Here is an 18999-nt window from a genome sequence, read left to right as displayed (position 1 = left end):
TTATATTCATTTGAAGATGAATAGATTATTGAGTGCAACGTACTCCCCTCTACAGGTGTATGAAGGTACTACATGACAAAATATACACTCCAAAATCCTTCGGGTTGTCACATATTTTAATAATGAAAGCTTAGAAGGCATCACAGATATCCCACAAATAGCATTTTGTGAAAGTTTTATTTTTCCATGTAGTTTAAAGTGCAAAACTGCAGAAAGTGACTGAAACAAAGAGGACATTTAGCTTCCTTACCTGAATATATGTCACATGATATTGATGATGATATAATTTATTTAATGAGTTCAAATAGAGGATTTCCATTTGTGATCAAGATGATGAATGCGGCCGGCGCTCGCTTTTTTTCTTTGCCTCCCTAAAATCAACACAAAACACATTTAATGAATGAAGCGAGTACTGAGAAGTATTTCTAATGCTTTGTCTCCCTCTTGTGGCTAAATAAGGTACTGCTCACTAAACACTTGACTGTCGTTCCTAAAGTTTTTACATCTATCTTTTCCCAGTGACGGCTACAAACTAATCATAGTTTGCAATGAACCAGGAAAATTCATATCACAACGCATCAACACAACTAAAGTGTACCTAATATTATGGCCTGGCTTTCAATTGCTGTGTGTGCTTGTGTTGACGTCAGCAGCAGACTGAACAGACCTGACTGTGTGAGTTCATTTCCTCTATAAATGTGTTTTGCTTGACTTCTATTTAGGTATGCGGTTTTACACGCACACACACACACACACACCCGAAGTGCTGTTTGTTCAACCTACTCAGTTGTGCCCACACAGGAAGCATCTTGTCGCCATGGTGACGTGCACCTGCCATCTTGGTAGTAGCCGCTTTCGTCCAGCAGCTCCTCGACCACGGCCTGAGGAGAACCAGGGTGGAATTTCAGTAACATCAAATTTGAGGTGGGAAATGCAAATATGTTACTAACATTTAAATTTCTTAAAATACACTTGTTCAATATATTAAAAAAGTAATTTTAGAAATGCATTGGAAAATACTGTCTGAGCCTTGAATATAAAACCAAAATCCATGTGTACCTGCATCTGCTCATATGTGACTCCTTCCCTCAGACAGTCACCTGTGGAAGGGAGAAGCACAATCATTGGGATCTTTTTTTTTTTGAGTAAACCACTCTCGAGTCGTACCTGAGTCTTCATCAATGTTTCCAGTGAAGGGAAGCACCACAGGCCACCAGTCTGGACTGCTGGAACCAGACTCCATTAGATCACATGACGCCTGGACCAGCTGCAGGGAAGAAACATTTTGTAGGCCTTCACGGAGGCAAGAAACCATATTTGTAGTCCCACCTTGCTGAGCTCTGTCTTCAGGTTATGCGGGTCACTTCCAAACTGGAACAGGGACTTTTTGAACTGTTCCACGAGCCGCCTCTTGACGTTGTGACGAGGAGCTGGAGGAAGCTGGAAAAAAAGGATCAAATTTGGACTTCAATTTAATTTGGGAAGGAATATACAATGGTGGAATGTACCTGCGTGATGTAGAGCACTTTGTGAAGCTGCAACAGCAACCTGTGAATCGGGTCCTCGATCTGCCGAAGGTTCCTCTGGGAGACGCAGAGTCCTGACAATACCCAAGCCGAGTTGACTTCACCAAAGTCAACATTACAGCAAATAATCCAAAAGGTACCTGATCTCGATTTCACCCTCACTGTCGCTAAATCCTCTCTGGAAGGACACAAAGAAACATTTTTTAACAAAATCACTTCCGAAAGCAACTTATGAGAAATAAGGATGAATTTATGCTTCAAGTGATACAATTCAGATTTGTTTTCCTATCACAATTGGAATCGTCGCAAAAATTCGTCAACGGGAATCAAACCATTGAGTGCCAATGACGAATATATTCGTCCCTTACGCCTATCGAAATGTGAATCGTGTCACTTCAACCACGCAGTGTAAACAGGCAAAAGGTTGACTTGCCCACATGGAGGTAGATGAGGTGTAACACAGGAAGCAGATTTTGACCCTTAAAGGTTGAAAAAATAATCAGCTGTGTTCAAGTTTGTTAAAGAAACCGTAAAGGCACGCAACTAACTGTAGTATGGTCCGTCTTTCATCTCTGCTTCTTCCTGATTTGAGGCAGCATCTGAAAAAATATTAACATCTCATCATTGCGTCACAGAGTTTAAATGAATATAATTGTTATCTAAATTTAGATTTTCTTCAATGTTACTTGGAGGAAAGTGCTCAAGTTCAGATGTTGTGAAGGCTTGTTTCTAGAAGAACAGTGGAAAAAATGGCTGAGATGTTTACAGTTGCTGTGTGATTTCATTTGAGTCCAAAGAAGCCAGACTACCTGAGCCAGGACTGAGGAGCAGCAGTTTTTCCCACTGCGGCGCCCTTCCAGGAAATACCTCTGCGCCCGTTTCCTGTCACGTTCGGCTCGCTTCTCCAGCGCAAAGTGACAAGCGTACAGAGCGTCCATCTGCTTCATCATCAGGTCGGCCATCCGGGAGCTCACCGTCACGATGTCAGGACGCCGTTCCGGGTCTGGACTCAAGCACCTGGGTAGTTCAAAAACAGGACAGGAAACTAATCTGGAATTGACATTGAAAGTTGGATACATCACCCAGATTCAAGGTATTTCTGTTTGCATGTTTTTACAGTTAGCTTCCATGCTATACATTTCACATAGTATGTTAGCATTAAGCTAGTAGACTTTTGTTTGATGAACTATAACATTGGCACCATATGATCATGTCCTGCAGCCTTTCCGAGTAAATTCCGTCTTCCAGTGGCTCATAGACGGCCTCAACAATCTACAAAAACAAAAACAACATAAAATATTGTGGAATCTCGCACATTTTATGTCGTGTGTGTGTGTTTTTAGTCGACCTTGCTGGCTAGCGATAGCATGTTGTTGCTATAAAATGGCGGCTCCAAGGCGGCCATTTGATAGAGGATGCAGCCAAGGGCCCAAATGTCAGCCTTTTCACCGTATGGCTCGTTCTTCACCACCTCTGGACTGACACACACACAACACACATTTTGATTTGTCATCAGTTACTTATTGAAATTCAATACTACACATTCTATTTCCTAAAAATGTCACTTGTCCTCACCAAGAGTACAAGATGGTGCCCACCACCGAGGTCATCTTACTGCTCTCCTGCTTCTGTTTGGCCAGGCCAAAGTCGGCTGCGGACGAGAAGAACCGTCGACGCCGTGTTACACAATCAAATGGAACAAGTGTGACGTTGCTGGTAAAAAAAAAAAGCATGAAAGTTACTGATGGTGACTTTGTCCTTGTCGTCCAGCATGATGTTGTTGGGTGTCAGGTCTCGGTGCACGATGTGTTTGTCCTTGTGGAGGTAGCGCAGGGCCAAGCACATCTATGATGGACATGGTAATCATCTACACAAAAAATAATAATGTCAAAAATGATCTCTTCAGAAAGCTTATGACCTGGATAAAGATGTTCCAGATTTGTTCCTCTGTGAAGCTCTGCTGCTTCTCCTTCAGGGAGTTGCAACGTTCCAGGAGAGGAACTCCCTCGATGAGCTCCATCACGATGTAAAGCTTGTCGTCTATGAGCGAGCCAGTCAAACCATCTGTCATCTTCATCTACTTAGAAGAGAGCCTCACCTTGCAGGAAGGTCTTGTAGTACTTGACGATATTCGGATGGGCCATCTGCACGAAAAAAGAGACACATGAAGTAAGTCCTCACGTGGATTGAACAAAAAAAAAGCTCTAACCTGTTCTTTAATGATGGCCAACTCGGCGATGATCTTCTCCACGTTACAGTCACGTGACTTCTTATCTTTGCCGAACGCCGGGTTGTGAAGGTTGACCTCTTTCAAGGCCACCAGATTGCCAGTGCTCTGCTTGCGGACCTGAAACCTCACAGTGTCACGAAAACCAGATGGACTTCAAGTTCAACGCTTCCATACCTTAAATACACTTCCAAAAGCGCCAGTGCCGAGATGGTCCAGTACAGCGTAGCCATTGATCATCTTGAGCGCGGGCCGGTTCTGGTCTAGAGCCACGATGCTCTCTTGCAGGCTCTTTAGCTCCTCCTCCTGTCAAAACAAATAAAAAATCAGTAAGCCAAGAGTTAATAAATAGATGGATTAGTGTTAATTGTCTCACAGAATAGTCCAACACTTTAATTTGAAGACCCTTGTAGGCTTCCAAGTCCCGCACATAATGGCCCACGTCAATAAACGATTCATAAAGGTCCGTGAGAAACAGCCTGGAAGAAAACAAAAAAAATCAACTTAACATCCATCAAGTTGACTTTGGTGATGTCATCGGTACCTCTTGAAATGATGTCTGTTCCTTTCCACGCTGAAGAGAAAGCGCAGCGCTCGGAATGCGTAACACTGCCAAGCGACCAATCGGCTCATGTTACGCCAACGATGTGTGTCATCATATATCACAAACACAAAAGAGTCATACTTGTAAAGAGGACGGCTCGGCTTCAGAGTTTTGCGGTAAAGTCAGTTTGGCGAGGATATAGATTCCGTTTTCCTGGAGGGGAAACTCAACTGGATTCAATTGTTACGTTTTCCACTCACTTCTTGGTCTGAACCGACCTGCACGATGTGATGAGCGCACGAGTCCTCCAGGCTGAGCTCGGTCAGAGCTGCGCAGCAGGCTGCAGAAAAAAAATAGCACATCTTGGCTGGATATAAAAATATTTCACTTTTTTTTTTAACAAATGGGCAGAATGGAAGAATGAAGCTTGTGATTCTCCTTTCGGGAAATGACTTGTTTACATTCTCAGCCTGTGATAAAACATCTCTGGGGATCCTGGATGTTTTTTTTACAGGCAACAAATCACTCGCTTAAACCGCTGCAGCTTGACCTCTAACCTGAAAAAAAATGTTCCCTAGTCTGTGCTTGTGTTGTCGGCCAACCTGACTGCAGGGCCATGACGTTGTCGGCAAACTGGCGCCGTCCGAGCTCCTCCGTTGTATGTTCTCCGCCGGCGCTGTCAAAATATATATATTTTTTGTATCCCAGGAAGGCACCAAAAACCAAAGCTCACCTGTGGAGCAGCCTTAAAAGTGTGTTCACGCCTCCCCAACTGCGCACCTCCGCCCTGGCCTGGGAGTCCTGGCAGAGCTGCACCAGAACCCAGGCCACACTCCACTGGAGTTTAAGGTGAGGTCCGTGCAACAGACTGAGCAGCACCGGCACAGCTTCAGCATCCCTCAGCTGGTCTCTGATACGTGGCACCGGAGAGAGGAGCCTCAGGAGCTCAGCGGCCATCCTGAAACAACACCGCGTGAAACATGAACCTCCGCTGAAGAGATCCAGTTTAATTCAACTAACCGTTTAGACGACAGGTCGTAGTCCTGGAGGACGACCGCGAGGTTCTCCACAATGGGACGCTCGCCGATATCAGCTCTGCACTGTGGACTGGAGGAAAATAGTGACCAGGGGAGGCCGAGGCCCGAATCTTAGATTCCATTAAGATTTAGAATCTTAAATCTAATCAGATGATGGAGACCAATTTTACCTTTCAGCCAAGGTGGTTAGAAGTGTGAGATTTCCGAGTAGCACGCTGTGATCCGTGGTAGACAGCAGCTTCACCAGCGTCTACAAAAAAAGAAAAACTGGGTGAAGAGTCTTAAAACTATCCTTCTGTTTCAAAGCAAGATGTTGATTGACATCTTACCGTGTGAATGCCGCTCTCAACGACCCAGACTCTTTCGTTGTCCACGGCGGACAACCTCTGGAAAATGTCTGCATAGCAATCAGCAAAGCTCAAAAAATATTTTTGAATTATTCTTAGTTTTAATGAAGGCGGAAGCGTACTCACAGGTCATGGTCACCAGTAACTGCTCAGCCAGCGCCGATTGGCCACATGCCAAGTACATATCAGCAACGCATTTCATATACTGACAAGAAGATAACATGCACATTTGTCAAAATTTGAACTTTTTTTGTGTTTCATCATCCCTGTCTTTTTTTTTTTTTTTTTTTTTTTTACCCTGGCAAGTGATTGGACGCCTTGGAGAAGATGAAACATTTTCTGAAAAGAAGAATAGATGAGTAGATAGTTGAAGTTACTCTTGCAAAGTTTTCACCTGATGCTGAGGATCCCTGATGAGCAATCGCAGACACAGCAGAACTCTCAGGGCCCAATCGGGCGGCGCCAGCTCTATCCAATCACTGCACAGGAAGGAGAAGACCAAACTGTGTCGACTTTTTCTATCTTAAAATCAACAGCAATTGTATTTTACCTGCAGAGGCGGTTGTTGACCAGCAAGGTGAGGATGTCTGCAAAAAGCTTCTGTGATGGGTGGCTGCTAAAACATCTCAGCTTGCTATATGTTACGCTGGAACAGGAACGTTAGCTCTTTAAATGACCCTCCTATTATATTACATTGTGGGCCATGATCATATTTTCGGTCACTGGAACCTGAATTTTTCCAGCTCGGCGGATTCCCCATTGTTGTCTTTGGGTGGGTGCGGGCTGTGGAATCTGCTACCGACTGCTTTGGTTTGACCCGACACCTGCAACACATATGGAGCAGCACACCTGAGGAAACATGAGCCTCTTTGTATCGAAATCAAAACAGCCTGCTTTGTTTTCCTTCACCTCTTGTTTGTGGTTGCTCTTGGCAAGCAGGGCCTGAAGCCTTCTCAGATGACATGGTGTCCTGCAAAAATGTTTCTTGTCAGTCACTGCTTACTTTTCTTCCATTATTGACAGAATAGAATATACAGAAGACAAGAGAGTCAACAAAAAAAGATGTTTGGCACACAATTTGATCATTATTCTTTTAGGCGCAACCCACAGCTCTGCTGCTCTTTCCACAAATGCACATTCCTTCCAAATGTGGCACACATTAAAAGGAGACTAATATTTTCTTATTTTTGTGCTATTGTTGAGGGTTAGGCTACACACTTCCCAGCATGCTTTGCAGCATTCTTTATCAAATTGGCGCAAGCTAAACATACACCAAAGTGCAGAAGAATGAGAAAGAGCATACTGTTATAATTAGCTTCAGTAACTTTGTCCTTTAATCACTTATGAGCGTGTTGCACTATTAAATTAGGTGCCAACACAGCACAATTGTACTAAGATAAAACCAACACGAGGCCAATAAAGGACAAACATAAAATAGAAAACCAAACCACAGCACCAACAAAATAAAGCAGTATCACTAGTACCAACATCATCACCATATCCTGTGAGATTTTTTTTTAATATCACATGACGTCATGTATATTTGATGTTAATGATGTCACAAACACATTAGATCACAGCCAAGGGGCGTATCGCTTACTCGCTGTGGATTCCTGTGGATGGCAAGGCTTTTTTGTCCCCTCTGCTGTCTTTTTTTACTCGCTTGGACATTTTATAATTTGTTTGAGTCATCTGTGGAGGTAAACACAATTCTTTTATTTTATTAACAACAAGTCAACTGTATACTCGGAGAAAATTAAGCTTTTCAACCTAAAAGTCACATCTTACCCTTCCTCCATTGTCATAAATGGTGATTAGGTTATAATTTCGCGTTGTTGTTTAGGTTGAAAATGTTGCCCTCTTGTTATTAGTCCATCCAAAGAAGACCTAACATCGGTAATAAAACGACGCTCGAGGCAGCAGAGGTAGCAGTGGCAGTCTTGGTTGCCATGGATACAAGTAACGCGTCGTATTTCCAATGGAATGAACTAGCAACTGATAATTAAATGAGGAACAGTTATGACTATATGTCAATTATTAGCATACATTATGCCAGCTACACGTAATAATTGATAATTGTAACTATTCTCTTAGATTTATAAGAAACGTTTCGAAAAAGTATGCTTCTCAGTGAAACCCCGCGAGACTAGACTTGGTCTGAAAAGAATTCGGCGTGCTCGCGAGACTTGCCCGCTAGCATTCACGTAGGAGCTGCGTTGAGATTGCAGCGCAGCTACGGGAATTGTGCTTGCAGTTACGTCATTTATAGTACGTAACTCGCGTAAATGCGCTCAGACTGGGGGAATGTCGGCTCGTGAATGATCTGCTATTGAGGCGGCAGGGAGCGTCAACGCTATGGGTGAGCGTGCTTGCTTCTTCGGCTACCGTCTTTTAGATCTATCGCTCAAGCCGGTTGTAAAAATGCCACGATTATGATTGATGTCCGCGTTATATCGGCTACATTTGACCGGGGTGCTTTTTGAAAAGCTTGTACAGTCGTCTGAGCAACCAACGCCCAGTCGTCCGCCTCCACTTGGATACGCTAGCTTAGCATTAGCTTCATTTTTGGCTAGCAGCTAGCGGGAGTGTCATTTCCTGTCGCTTGCTCTTTAGCAAACTCCTCAAAAAATCCAAGTTAACCGCAACGCTACACTCGTTTTACGATATCGGCAACCCTTAATACTTTTAATTTAAGCTTTCGCCGCTAACGTTGCCACGCCGGAGTGATTTATTCGCTCCTCCATGGTCACTTTATGGATTTATGGATTCGGTAATTATTCCTGGTTTGTAGAAAAAAAGAGACATATGTCTTTCTTATATTGTTTTATTTATCATCAATTGAATGAGTTGAAAGTCCCAAAACGCTAATTTGAGACATTTTAGCTCGTAGCTGTGCCCCACAAAAAAAAAAAAGACCATGGACCCTGAATTCATACATGCCAGATAATTGTCGTACATGTGTGTTTCTATAAATCCTGAAAATAATTGTGTTGTTGATCGTTCCAAACAAGGTAGCCTGGAGGTAACGCTAAGGTTTAAAAGAGGAGAAGGCAGGCCGCCCCTGCTTTCTAATCTGGATTAAATTGGATTTTGTCTCTCAGCGGGCATCTTTTGACTTCTAAAATCACTGGTCTAAGACTATTGCAGCCTGTGTATTAAGTGTCCTGTGAATCAATAACTAGTTAGTACAGTATAATGACTTTTCATGAACGTACGTTCATCATTATGGGTCTGTGGTATCCTCATAAATCAATTTGTCATAAATCATTTGTCACTGAGATGAAATGCAACATTGTTATTTTCCCACCAGTAAATTGAAGAAAACAAAGTCAAGGAAAAGAAATGGAACGCGGATAACTACTATACGTTGGCAGCTTGAGTTACGAGTGACCTGATTTACAAGTTTTCCAAGACACGAGCTGTTACTTTGCCAATTATCTTCTTTTTTCACTTGGCTGCAAGAATTTGAGAAGCAAACGCTAGCTGCCAGCAGCAAACTCAATTCGCTTCACCACGAGAATAAGTCTGGCACTTGGTAAACAATTCTTCAAAGAGCAGACACTCAAGTTGTTGATTGTCACTTCCAGTTGAAGTTTGCTGTGAAATAAAACATCAAACAAAGAATTCCACATTGTGAATTTAACCAAACATCTTGTGTTTGCTAAAAAAAAAATACACGGGAAAATAACAAAATGGGCCGAAAATAATTGCATCATAAATCACAATCAGAATATTGATATTTAATCGTAATTAGATTATTTTTGAAATTGCATTGTCCTTCCCCTATTGGAATGAGTGGACATATATTTTTGAAAAGGCATTGTCCCTTCCCCTATTGGAATGAGTGGACACAGCAGTTTGTTCCTCTTGCAGATATATCAGATGTCGGTTACTCGTGAGGGAAATGTCTGTGATAAGAAAAATACGTTTGTTAATGACCAATCCGCCGAGCTGCAGCACAGGGAAGAGATGCTCTTCTTTTGCCTCGGAGCCCGAGGCAAACACTGAAATAAATAGTCTTTTTCTTCATCACATAAAGGGAGTGCATGTTTTGAAACACAGCGCGTGGGTCAAATGTCTCCTGTTGTATGTTTGTCATGTGCTCTGATGCTCATTTTTTGCTCTCTTCTCTTTGCTTTCTGGTGCCGGTGTGTCGCCCCCACACCGATCTGCATAAAACAGCTGTAAGTATTCAAGTCATCCTTTGTGACAATGAATAATAATTAATGAATGCCCGCAGCACTCAATCGAAATATATCCAAAATAATACTAGCTGGAAAAGATCGCCTGTGATTTCCCGTTGTTTGTCTTGCAGCAGCAAAAGAACCTCGAAGGATATGTCGGCTTCGCAAGCCTCCCCAACCAAGTGTACAGGAAGTCGGTCAAGAGGGGCTTTGAGTTCACCCTGATGGTCGTTGGTAAGAGCGCAAGCTGCCTGCCTTGTCGTGCTTTCAATTGTCTCATTGTCCCCCCCCCCCAAAAGGCGCTTGGCATTTCAATGTCTTCGCTGTAGTTTGTTTTCTTGAGACAAGATTGTGTCTCTCTCTCTGTGTGTGTGTAGCCGTATTTATACACTTCGGACAAGCCACCCGCTTTGTCTTTGCCAAGTGAAAAAGCTGCGGAGGCGGCTCGGAATAATCTGCGACATCATCTTGCAGCAACACTGATGGAAATAAAATGCAGAGTTTCTCCTCCGGCTCGTCAGTTTAGAGGGAAAATGCTTGCTCGGGTCAAAAGCATTTCCTGTGCGCGGATCGAGTGTTCGTAAAGGCTCGTCTCTAAGAATAGCTGGCGCTGAACTTTTTTGCTCCACACGCAGCTGGACACGCTCCAAACGTGTTAGCGAGCGCGTCAATAACAAAAGACGAGGCCTTCGGTTTCTTTTCGTGTCGTTATAGCTATACGAGTCAACCCCCCCCCCCCGCAATGTTTAAAACAAGGAACCCTAGTGGTTAGCATTTCTGCCTCACAGTTCTGAGGTTCTGGGTTACCCCACAGCTCTTGTTCAAAGGCTACTGACACGATTTATCGATCTAAAGTGTGGAAGTGGCGAACAATATCTACATCTTTCAAAAAGGCAGTTTGAGTCGTGATTTAGGTTTCCTCGATGTGTTTGGAACCACTTTTCCCATTTTGGGCCCGATTGTGGAATGTGAGCCGACATGGAAAAGGTTTTAGAGGCTCATTTTTAGTGAACAGCTTGTTTTCTTTGTGTTGCCATTCTCCCACGAACACACACATGCGCACACACACACACTCAGTGTTGCGCTTGTCTTGGCTGCGCTTCGCATGGAGCCCACATGGCCCAGCAGTGCAATACAAGAACCTCACCAAGGGGAGGAGGTGTGAGTGAAGAAGGGACCGATGCCAGCGTCCATCGCGGCTTCCTGTCCCAGCTTTGCGGGGAAAACATTTTTTTTTTTGCTAAAAGGAAAAAAAAAAAAAAAAAAAGCAAATTCCTCAACTCCACTGTCTGTTGAACGTTAGCCAGGCCGAACCAGGATCAATGTTCACGTGAGCCCATGATCCTTTGGATCGCGTCCACGCTGGAGCTTCACAGCTTGACAAGGTTCCAGAGTAGCACAATGAGATGCTCTGTTGGTTGTCTAACAACCATTAACATGCACAAATGCTTTGTGGATTGCGTTGTTGCATTTGTTTTGTATTCACTCATTCACTGTGAATAAATACACTTAAGGTCCAACCCGAGCCATTTTGGGACGCTGGCCCCATTGGGGAAATTAGGACACTTATTAGTGACATCTCTGATCCACTGATGAAAGGAGACTTGAAAGCTCTCCTCTTTCATCAATAGCTGCTTTAAACAACAAAGTGTACATATGAATGGCAAAGGAAATTCACCATCCCTAAGCCCCGCCTCCTAAAGCACACGCTTGTCTACAAACGGTGCAGCTTGCAATTTGTTTTTTTATTTCTTCACAATAAGAGTCGTGACCTTTGCTGCTCTTCCTCCAGGTGAATCGGGGTTGGGCAAATCCACGCTGATCAACTCCCTCTTCCTCACCGATCTGTACTCATCAGAGTATCCCGGACCTTCGCATCGAATCAAAAAGACTGTCCAGGTACATTGGAGTCAAGACGTAAAACATTCGGTTTCCTTTTAGCGTTGAAAGAATGCGTGGCCAAATATTTTGCATTCGAGCCGGTCTCGATTGACGTAGATAGCGATTCTATTTCTTCTTCTCGTCTTCAATGTCAGCTGGCTCCTAATCTTGACACCTTTGTACTTGCACCTTTGTCTTATCTGTGACGACACCGATGTTTGTATGCTGGACCAGTTCTTCAACATAGTTAGCTAATATCACATTGCGAGGACGACCTGTCCCAACATGCCGCTGGCCTCGTGCGTGTGTGCCGATAGCCGGCGGCGCTAATGATTTTACAGAGGGGACCTCCAAAGTCCAGTGCAATTGACCACTCAGATCAATTGTATTGTTCCAGATTACGAAAAGCTTTTTAACCACACAGACAATGTTGACATCTAAAACAAGCAGTGCTGCATGTAAAAATAAAAGGGTAGGGTTGCTTTCATCAAATATTGAGAAAATTGATCCGTCAAAGTCAGCTTTATTGTCAATCCTTCATATGTCAAGACACACAAAGAAACCGAAATTCCGTTTCCTCTATCCCACGGTGACGAGACATACAAGTAGACGACACAAAATAAAAACAAGAAGGCACAAACAATAAATAATAAATAAAAAATAATAAATCAACCGATTAGCCTACCGATTAATCCAGTAAACTGATAAAAAAAACCATCATTTTCATTATTGAACAACAATAATGATATGTGAGGTGTGGATTTGATCTGTGTCACTTTTGGGTGGTCATCGTCACACTCGACACAGTCTGTGGCTTTTAATGGCGGGTCCTTCCTGGCCCGGTGAGTGACGTGGGTGTCGGTGTGCACGTTGAGTTGCTAAGCATCAGTCAGGGACCGTGTCGCTCACGTAGGAATGTTTATTTTGTAACTTCAGGTGGAACAGTCGAAAGTGCTCATCAAGGAAGGCGGCGTGCAGTTGCTGCTCACAATCGTCGACACCCCGGGCTTCGGAGATGCCGTGGACAACAGCAACTGGTAAACATTTACGCCTCTTCTGCTCGACACTTGAGGCGTCATCCATCCATCCCACGCCGTAACATCTCCGTTCATTGATGTTGTCGTTTGTGTGCGCAGCTGGCAGCCGATCATCGACCACATCGACAGCAAGTTCGAGGACTACCTGAACTCTGAATCGCGCGTGAACAGACGGCAGATGCCCGACAGCCGAATTCACTGCTGCCTCTACTTTATCGCACCATCAGGACACGGGTGAGTGGCACAAACTCAATTGGCTCTCTTTTGATTTGAGAGTGCAGCGCGGTTTCCTACAACTGCCTCCGCTCGTCCCTCCGGGCTGTCACTAACCGATAATGTGAGCCTGACCCAACTGTCTTGTAAGAGGGAGAAAAAAAAAAAAAACCACTTGCGTCACCATGGAGGAAGCGTTGACAAAATAGCCAGCAGCTGATTAAGAGCTTGAAATGTTTTTTTGCCTGGAAATGAATCTAATCTATGCATGCAATGTGGCACTGTGGCGTGGGCACACGCTAATAAAGTGGCCTCTGTCCTCTTTGCCGAGACGCCGTGTTTGCGCAAGCTACGTCCTCAGGCCGCACTCTTCGCCTCCGAGCACATGTCGCGACTCATGAGGATACGCAAAATTTTTTCTTTCTAATTTTTTTTTTTTTTGACGGACAATTTGGCTGTTAATCATCCCCCAAATTCTTTCCATATAGCAAAGCTAGCGCACACGTGTTTTTAATAAAAAGGCTCGACGAGAAGCCACAGATAAAAACCTGATACTTTGGTGGCTTTGCATTTCTGCTGAATGTACTGCGGAAAGAGAAAATAGCTTCATACTGGAAAGGAGAAGTCCCTCTTTTGAATTGAAATGATAAGCATGCTGCTCATGTGCATATTTGTGGTTTGTCTTTATTCAATTGAAATGTGTTGCAACTTGCATAAGGACTGCTATCTTGGCGATGGAAGCCAGATGATGAGCAAACATTTTGCTCACAGCATTTTTTTTTTTTTTTTTTTGAGAAGGGGAACTCCAGGCATTTTATTTTGGGCAGTACTATATTGTATTATTTCTGGATAGAATTGTGTTCTTGGAATGAGAATGAAGCACATGACTCCCATCCATTTTCATCCCTCTCAGGGTGCGGCCATTTTGCCCTATAGCGCCCCCTGCTGTTTAATGAAATCGACATCAAAGTGCCATTGCCCTCGCATATATCGCGTCATGGATATCGGCTCATTTTACAACTTGTGTCTTTTAGCATGCGTAAAAAGGCTTTTTCTTTTATTTGTCTGGTGTTAAACGTGTGTGCCATTTCAAATCTAAACAAAAGTAAAATGATATCCAAACTTTGTGTGCGAGCCTGCCACAAATGCCGCGGCTTATTTATCCAGCCGTCAAGACGGGCCAAGAAAAACTCTTTGCTTTTCTCATGACTGCGAGGTCGCTCTGACATTCGGAACATCCGTCTGCTGTCTCAGATGCTTTCTTACTTTGTGTGCTCTACTCCCCAATCAAGGACTGATGAATGTAAACGTTTTCTGTTGAGTGTCAATATGGCTAACGTCCAGCTGTTTGTGTTTACGTGGCCGCAGCTTGAAGCCCCTGGACATCGAGTTCATGAAGCGTCTGCACGAAAAAGTCAACGTTATCCCGCTGATCGCAAAAGCAGACACACTTACGCCAGAGGAATGCCAGCAATTCAAGAAGCAGGTCAACAATTTCCATTGCCCCCCCCCCCCCCCCCACACACACGGAAAAAAAACCTCCCTCGGGCACCCTTGTCTTTCCTCTTCCTGTCGTGGACATCCTAAAATGGCGTCTCTCTTGCTTTGCCTGCAGATCATGCGGGAGATTCAGGAGCACAAGATTAAGATCTACGAGTTCCCCGAGACGGATGACGAAGAGGAGAACCGTCTTGTGAAGAAAATTAAGGTGCTCACAAACCACTCGAAAAAGTTCAATGTTGGGCTTTGGGGGGGAAATTTGGGGGTTAGAAAAACTATAGAACCATTGAAGAGTTGGACATGTGCTTTCCAAAAGTTTGCTTGTAAAGGTTCAAATTTCTTAAAGATCTAAATGTCGTTTGCAGGACAAGCTGCCGTTGGCCGTGGTGGGCAGCAACACCATCATCGAGGTGAACAGCAAGCGCGTCAGGGGACGACAGTACCCATGGGGAGTCGCAGAAGGTGCCGACTCACTTTTTAAAGACACTCAGTACGCAGCCAGGATGTGTTTTTAATTTATTTTTTCCCTTCTAGTTGAGAACAGTGACCATTGCGACTTCACCATCCTCAGGGACATGCTCATCAGGTAGGTACATCTCCATTACGAATTTAAGACTGTTTCACTCGACTGTGCCGAAAACAAAACGCTTGTCGTCCACGCAGGACTCACATGCAGGACTTGAAGGACGTGACAAACAACGTCCACTACGAGAACTACCGCAGCAGGAAGCTGGCTGCCGTCACCTACAACGGCGTGGAGAACAACAGGGCCAAGGGACAACTGTCCACCAAGTAAGCTACATTCAGGTCTCAGCTAACACAAGAAAACGTTTCGGGCTCTGCGGTGAGATGTCAGGATGAGCTTTAAGTGCACCATAAATAAATTCAGCAATTTTAGCTTCATCCTGAAATGTTGCCCCAGAGCTCAATATCCCTAACTTTTGGTGAGAACTGTAGAATAAGATGTTTAACAAAACACAATGTCGGGTTTTGTAGTTTTTAGCCCCCCAGCGCTAACACGCTAAGCTAACACACCGCTCACATTGTGCGACACACTTTTTAGTGCATGAGCTCACATTGCATGCTTTGTTTGTTTTGTGCCGTCTTCTTTTAGAATGGACGCAGTCGAAGGAATGTAAGTGGTCATTTTATTTGTGTTCTTGTCCTTTTTTTTTTTTTTTTCCCTCCCCCACGCCTTATCGCTTTCATTCCTCTGCTGTTTCCTTCGCCTTCGCCTCATCCTCGTGCCCTTTCCTCCGACCAGCTGGTGGCTCCTTTGTAAATAATCACACAGTCTGTCAAATGGACAATTTTGCACCCGTGGCACTCTTTTTGTCTTTCTGTGGGCTCTCGTAGACTGAGATGTTGCAGTGGGGTACACACATTTGTTTTATTTTCTTGTACTCGATGTACTGCGCTATTATGGATTTCGTCTTCACTGGTTTGGGACGAAATGGTGGAATTGGCTCTTCGTGGACCAGAGCATTTGTATATGTGTGTACCCTGCTCAGAGAGGGCCTGCAATCAAGTTAGCATGTTTCCAGGTCCAGCTGCTGATTCTTCTCTATTCCACTGCTCTCTTTCCTTCGTCCGTGCGCATGAACCACGAGAAAGCCCCGTCGTTCGTGGCGGTAACCGTGTGTGTGTGTCTTTGTGTGCTCGTCCAGGAGTCCTCTGGCCCAAATGGAGGAGGAGCGGCGGGAGCACGTGACCAAGATGAAGAAGATGGAAATGGAGATGGAGCAGGTGTTTGAGATGAAAGTCAAGGAGAAAGTGCAGAAGCTCAAGGACTCTGAAGCAGAGGTGATACACGCAAACACATTTTTAGTTCAATTCTATGAAAAATGTTGAAAATAAATGACGACACTCGATGCTCTGTTCTGCGCGCGTAGCTTCAGCGGCGCCACGAGCAGATGAAGAAGAATCTGGAGGCGCAGCACAAGGAGCTGGAGGAGAAGAGGCGTGTGTTTGAGGAGGAGCGAGCCAACTGGGAAGCCCAACAGCGCCTGGAGCAGCAGAAACTGGAGGCCTCCAGGTCAGACACACCGACGCTCACATTGTTCCAACAAGCCATTAAAAAAAAAAGTCCCCTCATAAAATTAAATGTTTACGAATGGTGTCAATTTGTTTGTTTTCCAGAACTCTGGAGAAGAACAAAAAGAAAGGCAAGATCTTTTAAAGAGACAGTCGTCAAGGACCAACCCGCGTCCGCTTAGTTCTCTTTGCCAACGTTTGCCGCTCAGGGCACCATCAGTGTGTGGCACTGACGCCCCCCCCCCCCTCCCCTTCAACTTTAACCCCATCTTCCTCTTTCTCTTGTTCCTGCACCCTGTTGCAGTGGGTGTGTCTCAAATTCTTTGGGAAACATCCTTCACACACACAATCCGAGGACTCATCATCATTGAAGAATGTGTTTACCTTAACAACAGTAAAACTTCAAAGTAGAAAAAGGCCAAACCGTTATTATTTTAATTATTATTATTATTATTGTTATTGGTGTTGTTCTTACTGTTGTAACTCTGGCCCGGCCCCTTCCTGCTGCGCTCCTTTTTCCTACCAAGCAAAGTTGCTTTTTAATTTACGTGGTGTTTTTTTTTTCTTTTTTGACGGTTGTACAATCACATTTGACAGGACACAAATAAGAATTTACGTTCTAATAAGGCAGACGCTCTTCCATGTTTTGATACAGCGGGAAGATGAATCTTTTTTTTTTCTTGAAAGTACCCGCTGAAGCTGTTTAACCTTTCCAAGTTAGAGAAAAAACAACTGGGCCTTTTTTTATAGACTCAACTCCTGGCTTAAGCTTCTTATTTTCACATTATAACAATTTTTTTTTTCCCTATCCACCTTTCTGTGTTTAGCCATCTACCGCTAGCATTGGACCACCATTTATATAATGTTAAAAGTATTATATTTCTCTTTATTTTTATTTTTATATATAAATATATACCGAGCCAGCTGAAGTAAGGCCTGCTTTTGTATGTGTAGAAGAAAAATAAAATCCTCAGACGTGAGAGCTGCATCCACTGTTTATAAAGTTTTATAACACATGCCACCAAATACAAAATTAGGAAAATAATACCCGAAAATATTAGGTCATGCTACGTTTAATGGCCAGTGAGAAATGAAGAGTCGACACCATGTTTTATTTTCTTTTTGCTTTTGGCTATGTACTCCATTTCTTGTATTTTTAATGTTATTTTTTTTTCCATTTGTATTGTACAAAGTCACTTAATAAAACCTGTGATCATATGGTTGACTCAGGTGGCCTCATTGTGATGGCACATGCTGGCTCTTAAATGAAGACAACAAGCAGGCTTAGGGCCATGAAAAAAAAATACAGTATTCTAGATTTTTTTATTCTTCAGTAAAATACTTTGACTCAACATCTAAAAGTGGTAATTTTTTAGATAGGCACTAATACTTTCAAAAGTATGTATTGTACTGTATAAGTTCACGTGACTGCAGGTCTTAAAATCCCCACTGGAGGTCGCCATTATACCAAATACTGACTGCGTTCAGAGAAACATGATATCATACCATACAGTATCTTTATCGTCTACGTACATATATTCTTATCACATGTTAGCTAAAAGTAAATTTGAAATACAGGTGAAGTTTTTTCGTGCTTCCTGCAGGTAAGTTTTAAATGATCTGTCGTCCGGCAGGTTGAATGGAGTACGGCACCCTCAGCTCCTTTTGCCCATCAGACCGACAAAGGTTTGAAACCTGTGTACTGGAAATTGAAGGCAAATATATAACTGGCCGATAACTTTTTCTTACACATTTTATTTACTTACGTTTACGTGCTGCCAGACTTCTCGCGGCTTGAGGGAAATTTATACATAAAAATGTTTACAAATGAGTGCCGTTTTCTTTTTTTTAAATCTTCAGGCTTACCGGTGTTTTTCTTGAAAAATCGCCGAGGTGGTGGTGGTGGTGGTTTTCTGGCCATCCTTGTCAAGATATCTTCAATTAAATCTGATTTTTCACTTTTGATCTTGTAAAAATAAATACACAAATACAATTGACTTATTTTATAATTTTAAACAAACATGGGGGAAGTCATTTCTTACCTGACTTGTCTGCTTGTCTCCATTCAGACAGAAGACGTTTGTCAGCAGTAGAAACAAAAGAACAAGTTTGAGCATCTCCATCGTTATCCACTTTATGCTGCAGTTTCGAGGGCTCTTGCTGCCTTCTAAAGGTGCCACTGGGTTGATGATGTCGAATATGATGATGAGGATGATGAAGGTGCATCATGGGAGGCTGTTTACCTCCACGCATTAAAATAATTACACACACATCTCTCCATTTTCTCTGCACCTTGCTTCATTAAATCAACAATTTCACGTTCCTCCAGAGACGTTTATGAATCGTGACAGCAGCTCTAGTCACTCACATCCAATTTAATCTTCATTATACCAGGTAGGTAGATCTGTAAAAAACCCATAAAATCTTTTGTAAACTTCTTTTATTTCTATAAATCTTTAATAAACGCTA

At 43.3% G+C, this 18999-nt stretch overlaps 3 protein-coding genes and 1 long non-coding RNA gene across 12 annotated transcripts; 2 read left to right on the top strand and 2 right to left on the bottom strand.

Moving 5' to 3' along the window:
* Window positions 1-161: 161 nt before the first annotated feature.
* On the bottom strand, window positions 162-7683 carry nek10 (NIMA-related kinase 10). The gene is given in 36 exon segments (XM_037275078.1): window positions 162-371; window positions 784-881; window positions 1060-1100; window positions 1168-1267; window positions 1330-1440; window positions 1509-1600; window positions 1667-1704; window positions 1960-2005; window positions 2075-2114; window positions 2184-2255; window positions 2336-2543; window positions 2728-2798; window positions 2875-3004; window positions 3102-3177; window positions 3269-3371; window positions 3445-3566; window positions 3625-3670; window positions 3736-3873; window positions 3931-4059; window positions 4130-4232; window positions 4298-4362; window positions 4439-4510; window positions 4576-4637; window positions 4900-4973; window positions 5031-5274; window positions 5277-5404; window positions 5505-5584; window positions 5664-5731; window positions 5808-5886; window positions 5979-6020; window positions 6076-6160; window positions 6232-6327; window positions 6411-6505; window positions 6591-6651; window positions 7282-7373; window positions 7470-7683. Coding segments are annotated over 35 exon segments (3153 nt in total). The 5' UTR covers window positions 7470-7683; the 3' UTR covers window positions 162-325.
* LOC119136531 lies at window positions 821-5112 on the top strand. Of its 8 annotated transcripts, none has more exons than XR_005100768.1 (7): window positions 821-924; window positions 1093-1662; window positions 2480-2619; window positions 2870-3242; window positions 3297-3385; window positions 3502-3695; window positions 3785-4642. It is a non-coding gene; the product is annotated as an uncharacterized LOC119136531 (long non-coding RNA). The 8 variants fall into 8 exon arrangements; XR_005100763.1 differs by having other exon boundaries at window positions 2317-2619; XR_005100767.1 differs by having other exon boundaries at window positions 1093-2547; window positions 2870-2976; window positions 3106-3242.
* Window positions 7684-9763: 2080 nt separating the features above from the next.
* sept7b (septin 7b) lies at window positions 9764-17748 on the top strand. Of its 2 annotated transcripts, XM_037275098.1 has the most exons (14): window positions 9764-9865; window positions 9997-10099; window positions 11658-11764; window positions 12683-12783; window positions 12883-13017; window positions 14365-14482; window positions 14612-14704; window positions 14862-14958; window positions 15031-15082; window positions 15160-15288; window positions 15611-15631; window positions 16164-16299; window positions 16389-16531; window positions 16636-17748. In XM_037275098.1, exons 1-14 carry the CDS (start codon window positions 9770-9772, stop codon window positions 16673-16675), a joined length of 1371 nt encoding a protein of 456 aa, XP_037130993.1. In that variant the 5' UTR covers window positions 9764-9769; the 3' UTR covers window positions 16676-17748. The 2 variants fall into 2 exon arrangements, with proteins under 2 accessions (XP_037130993.1, XP_037130994.1); XM_037275099.1 differs by lacking the exon at window positions 15611-15631.
* On the bottom strand, window positions 17210-18931 carry LOC119136529 (protachykinin). Its single transcript, XM_037275134.1, has 4 exons — window positions 18573-18931; window positions 18397-18496; window positions 18297-18323; window positions 17210-18232 (listed from the first exon to the last, which is right to left on the bottom strand). Exons 1-4 carry the CDS (start codon window positions 18651-18653, stop codon window positions 18186-18188), a joined length of 255 nt encoding a protein of 84 aa, XP_037131029.1. The 5' UTR covers window positions 18654-18931; the 3' UTR covers window positions 17210-18185.
* Window positions 18932-18999: the final 68 nt, after the last annotated feature.

Source organism: Syngnathus acus, chromosome 16 (assembly GCF_901709675.1).
Source record: "Syngnathus acus chromosome 16, fSynAcu1.2, whole genome shotgun sequence".
NCBI classification, from domain to species: Eukaryota; Metazoa; Chordata; class Actinopteri; order Syngnathiformes; family Syngnathidae; genus Syngnathus; species Syngnathus acus.
This window is presented reverse-complemented; position numbering and strand designations above follow the sequence as displayed.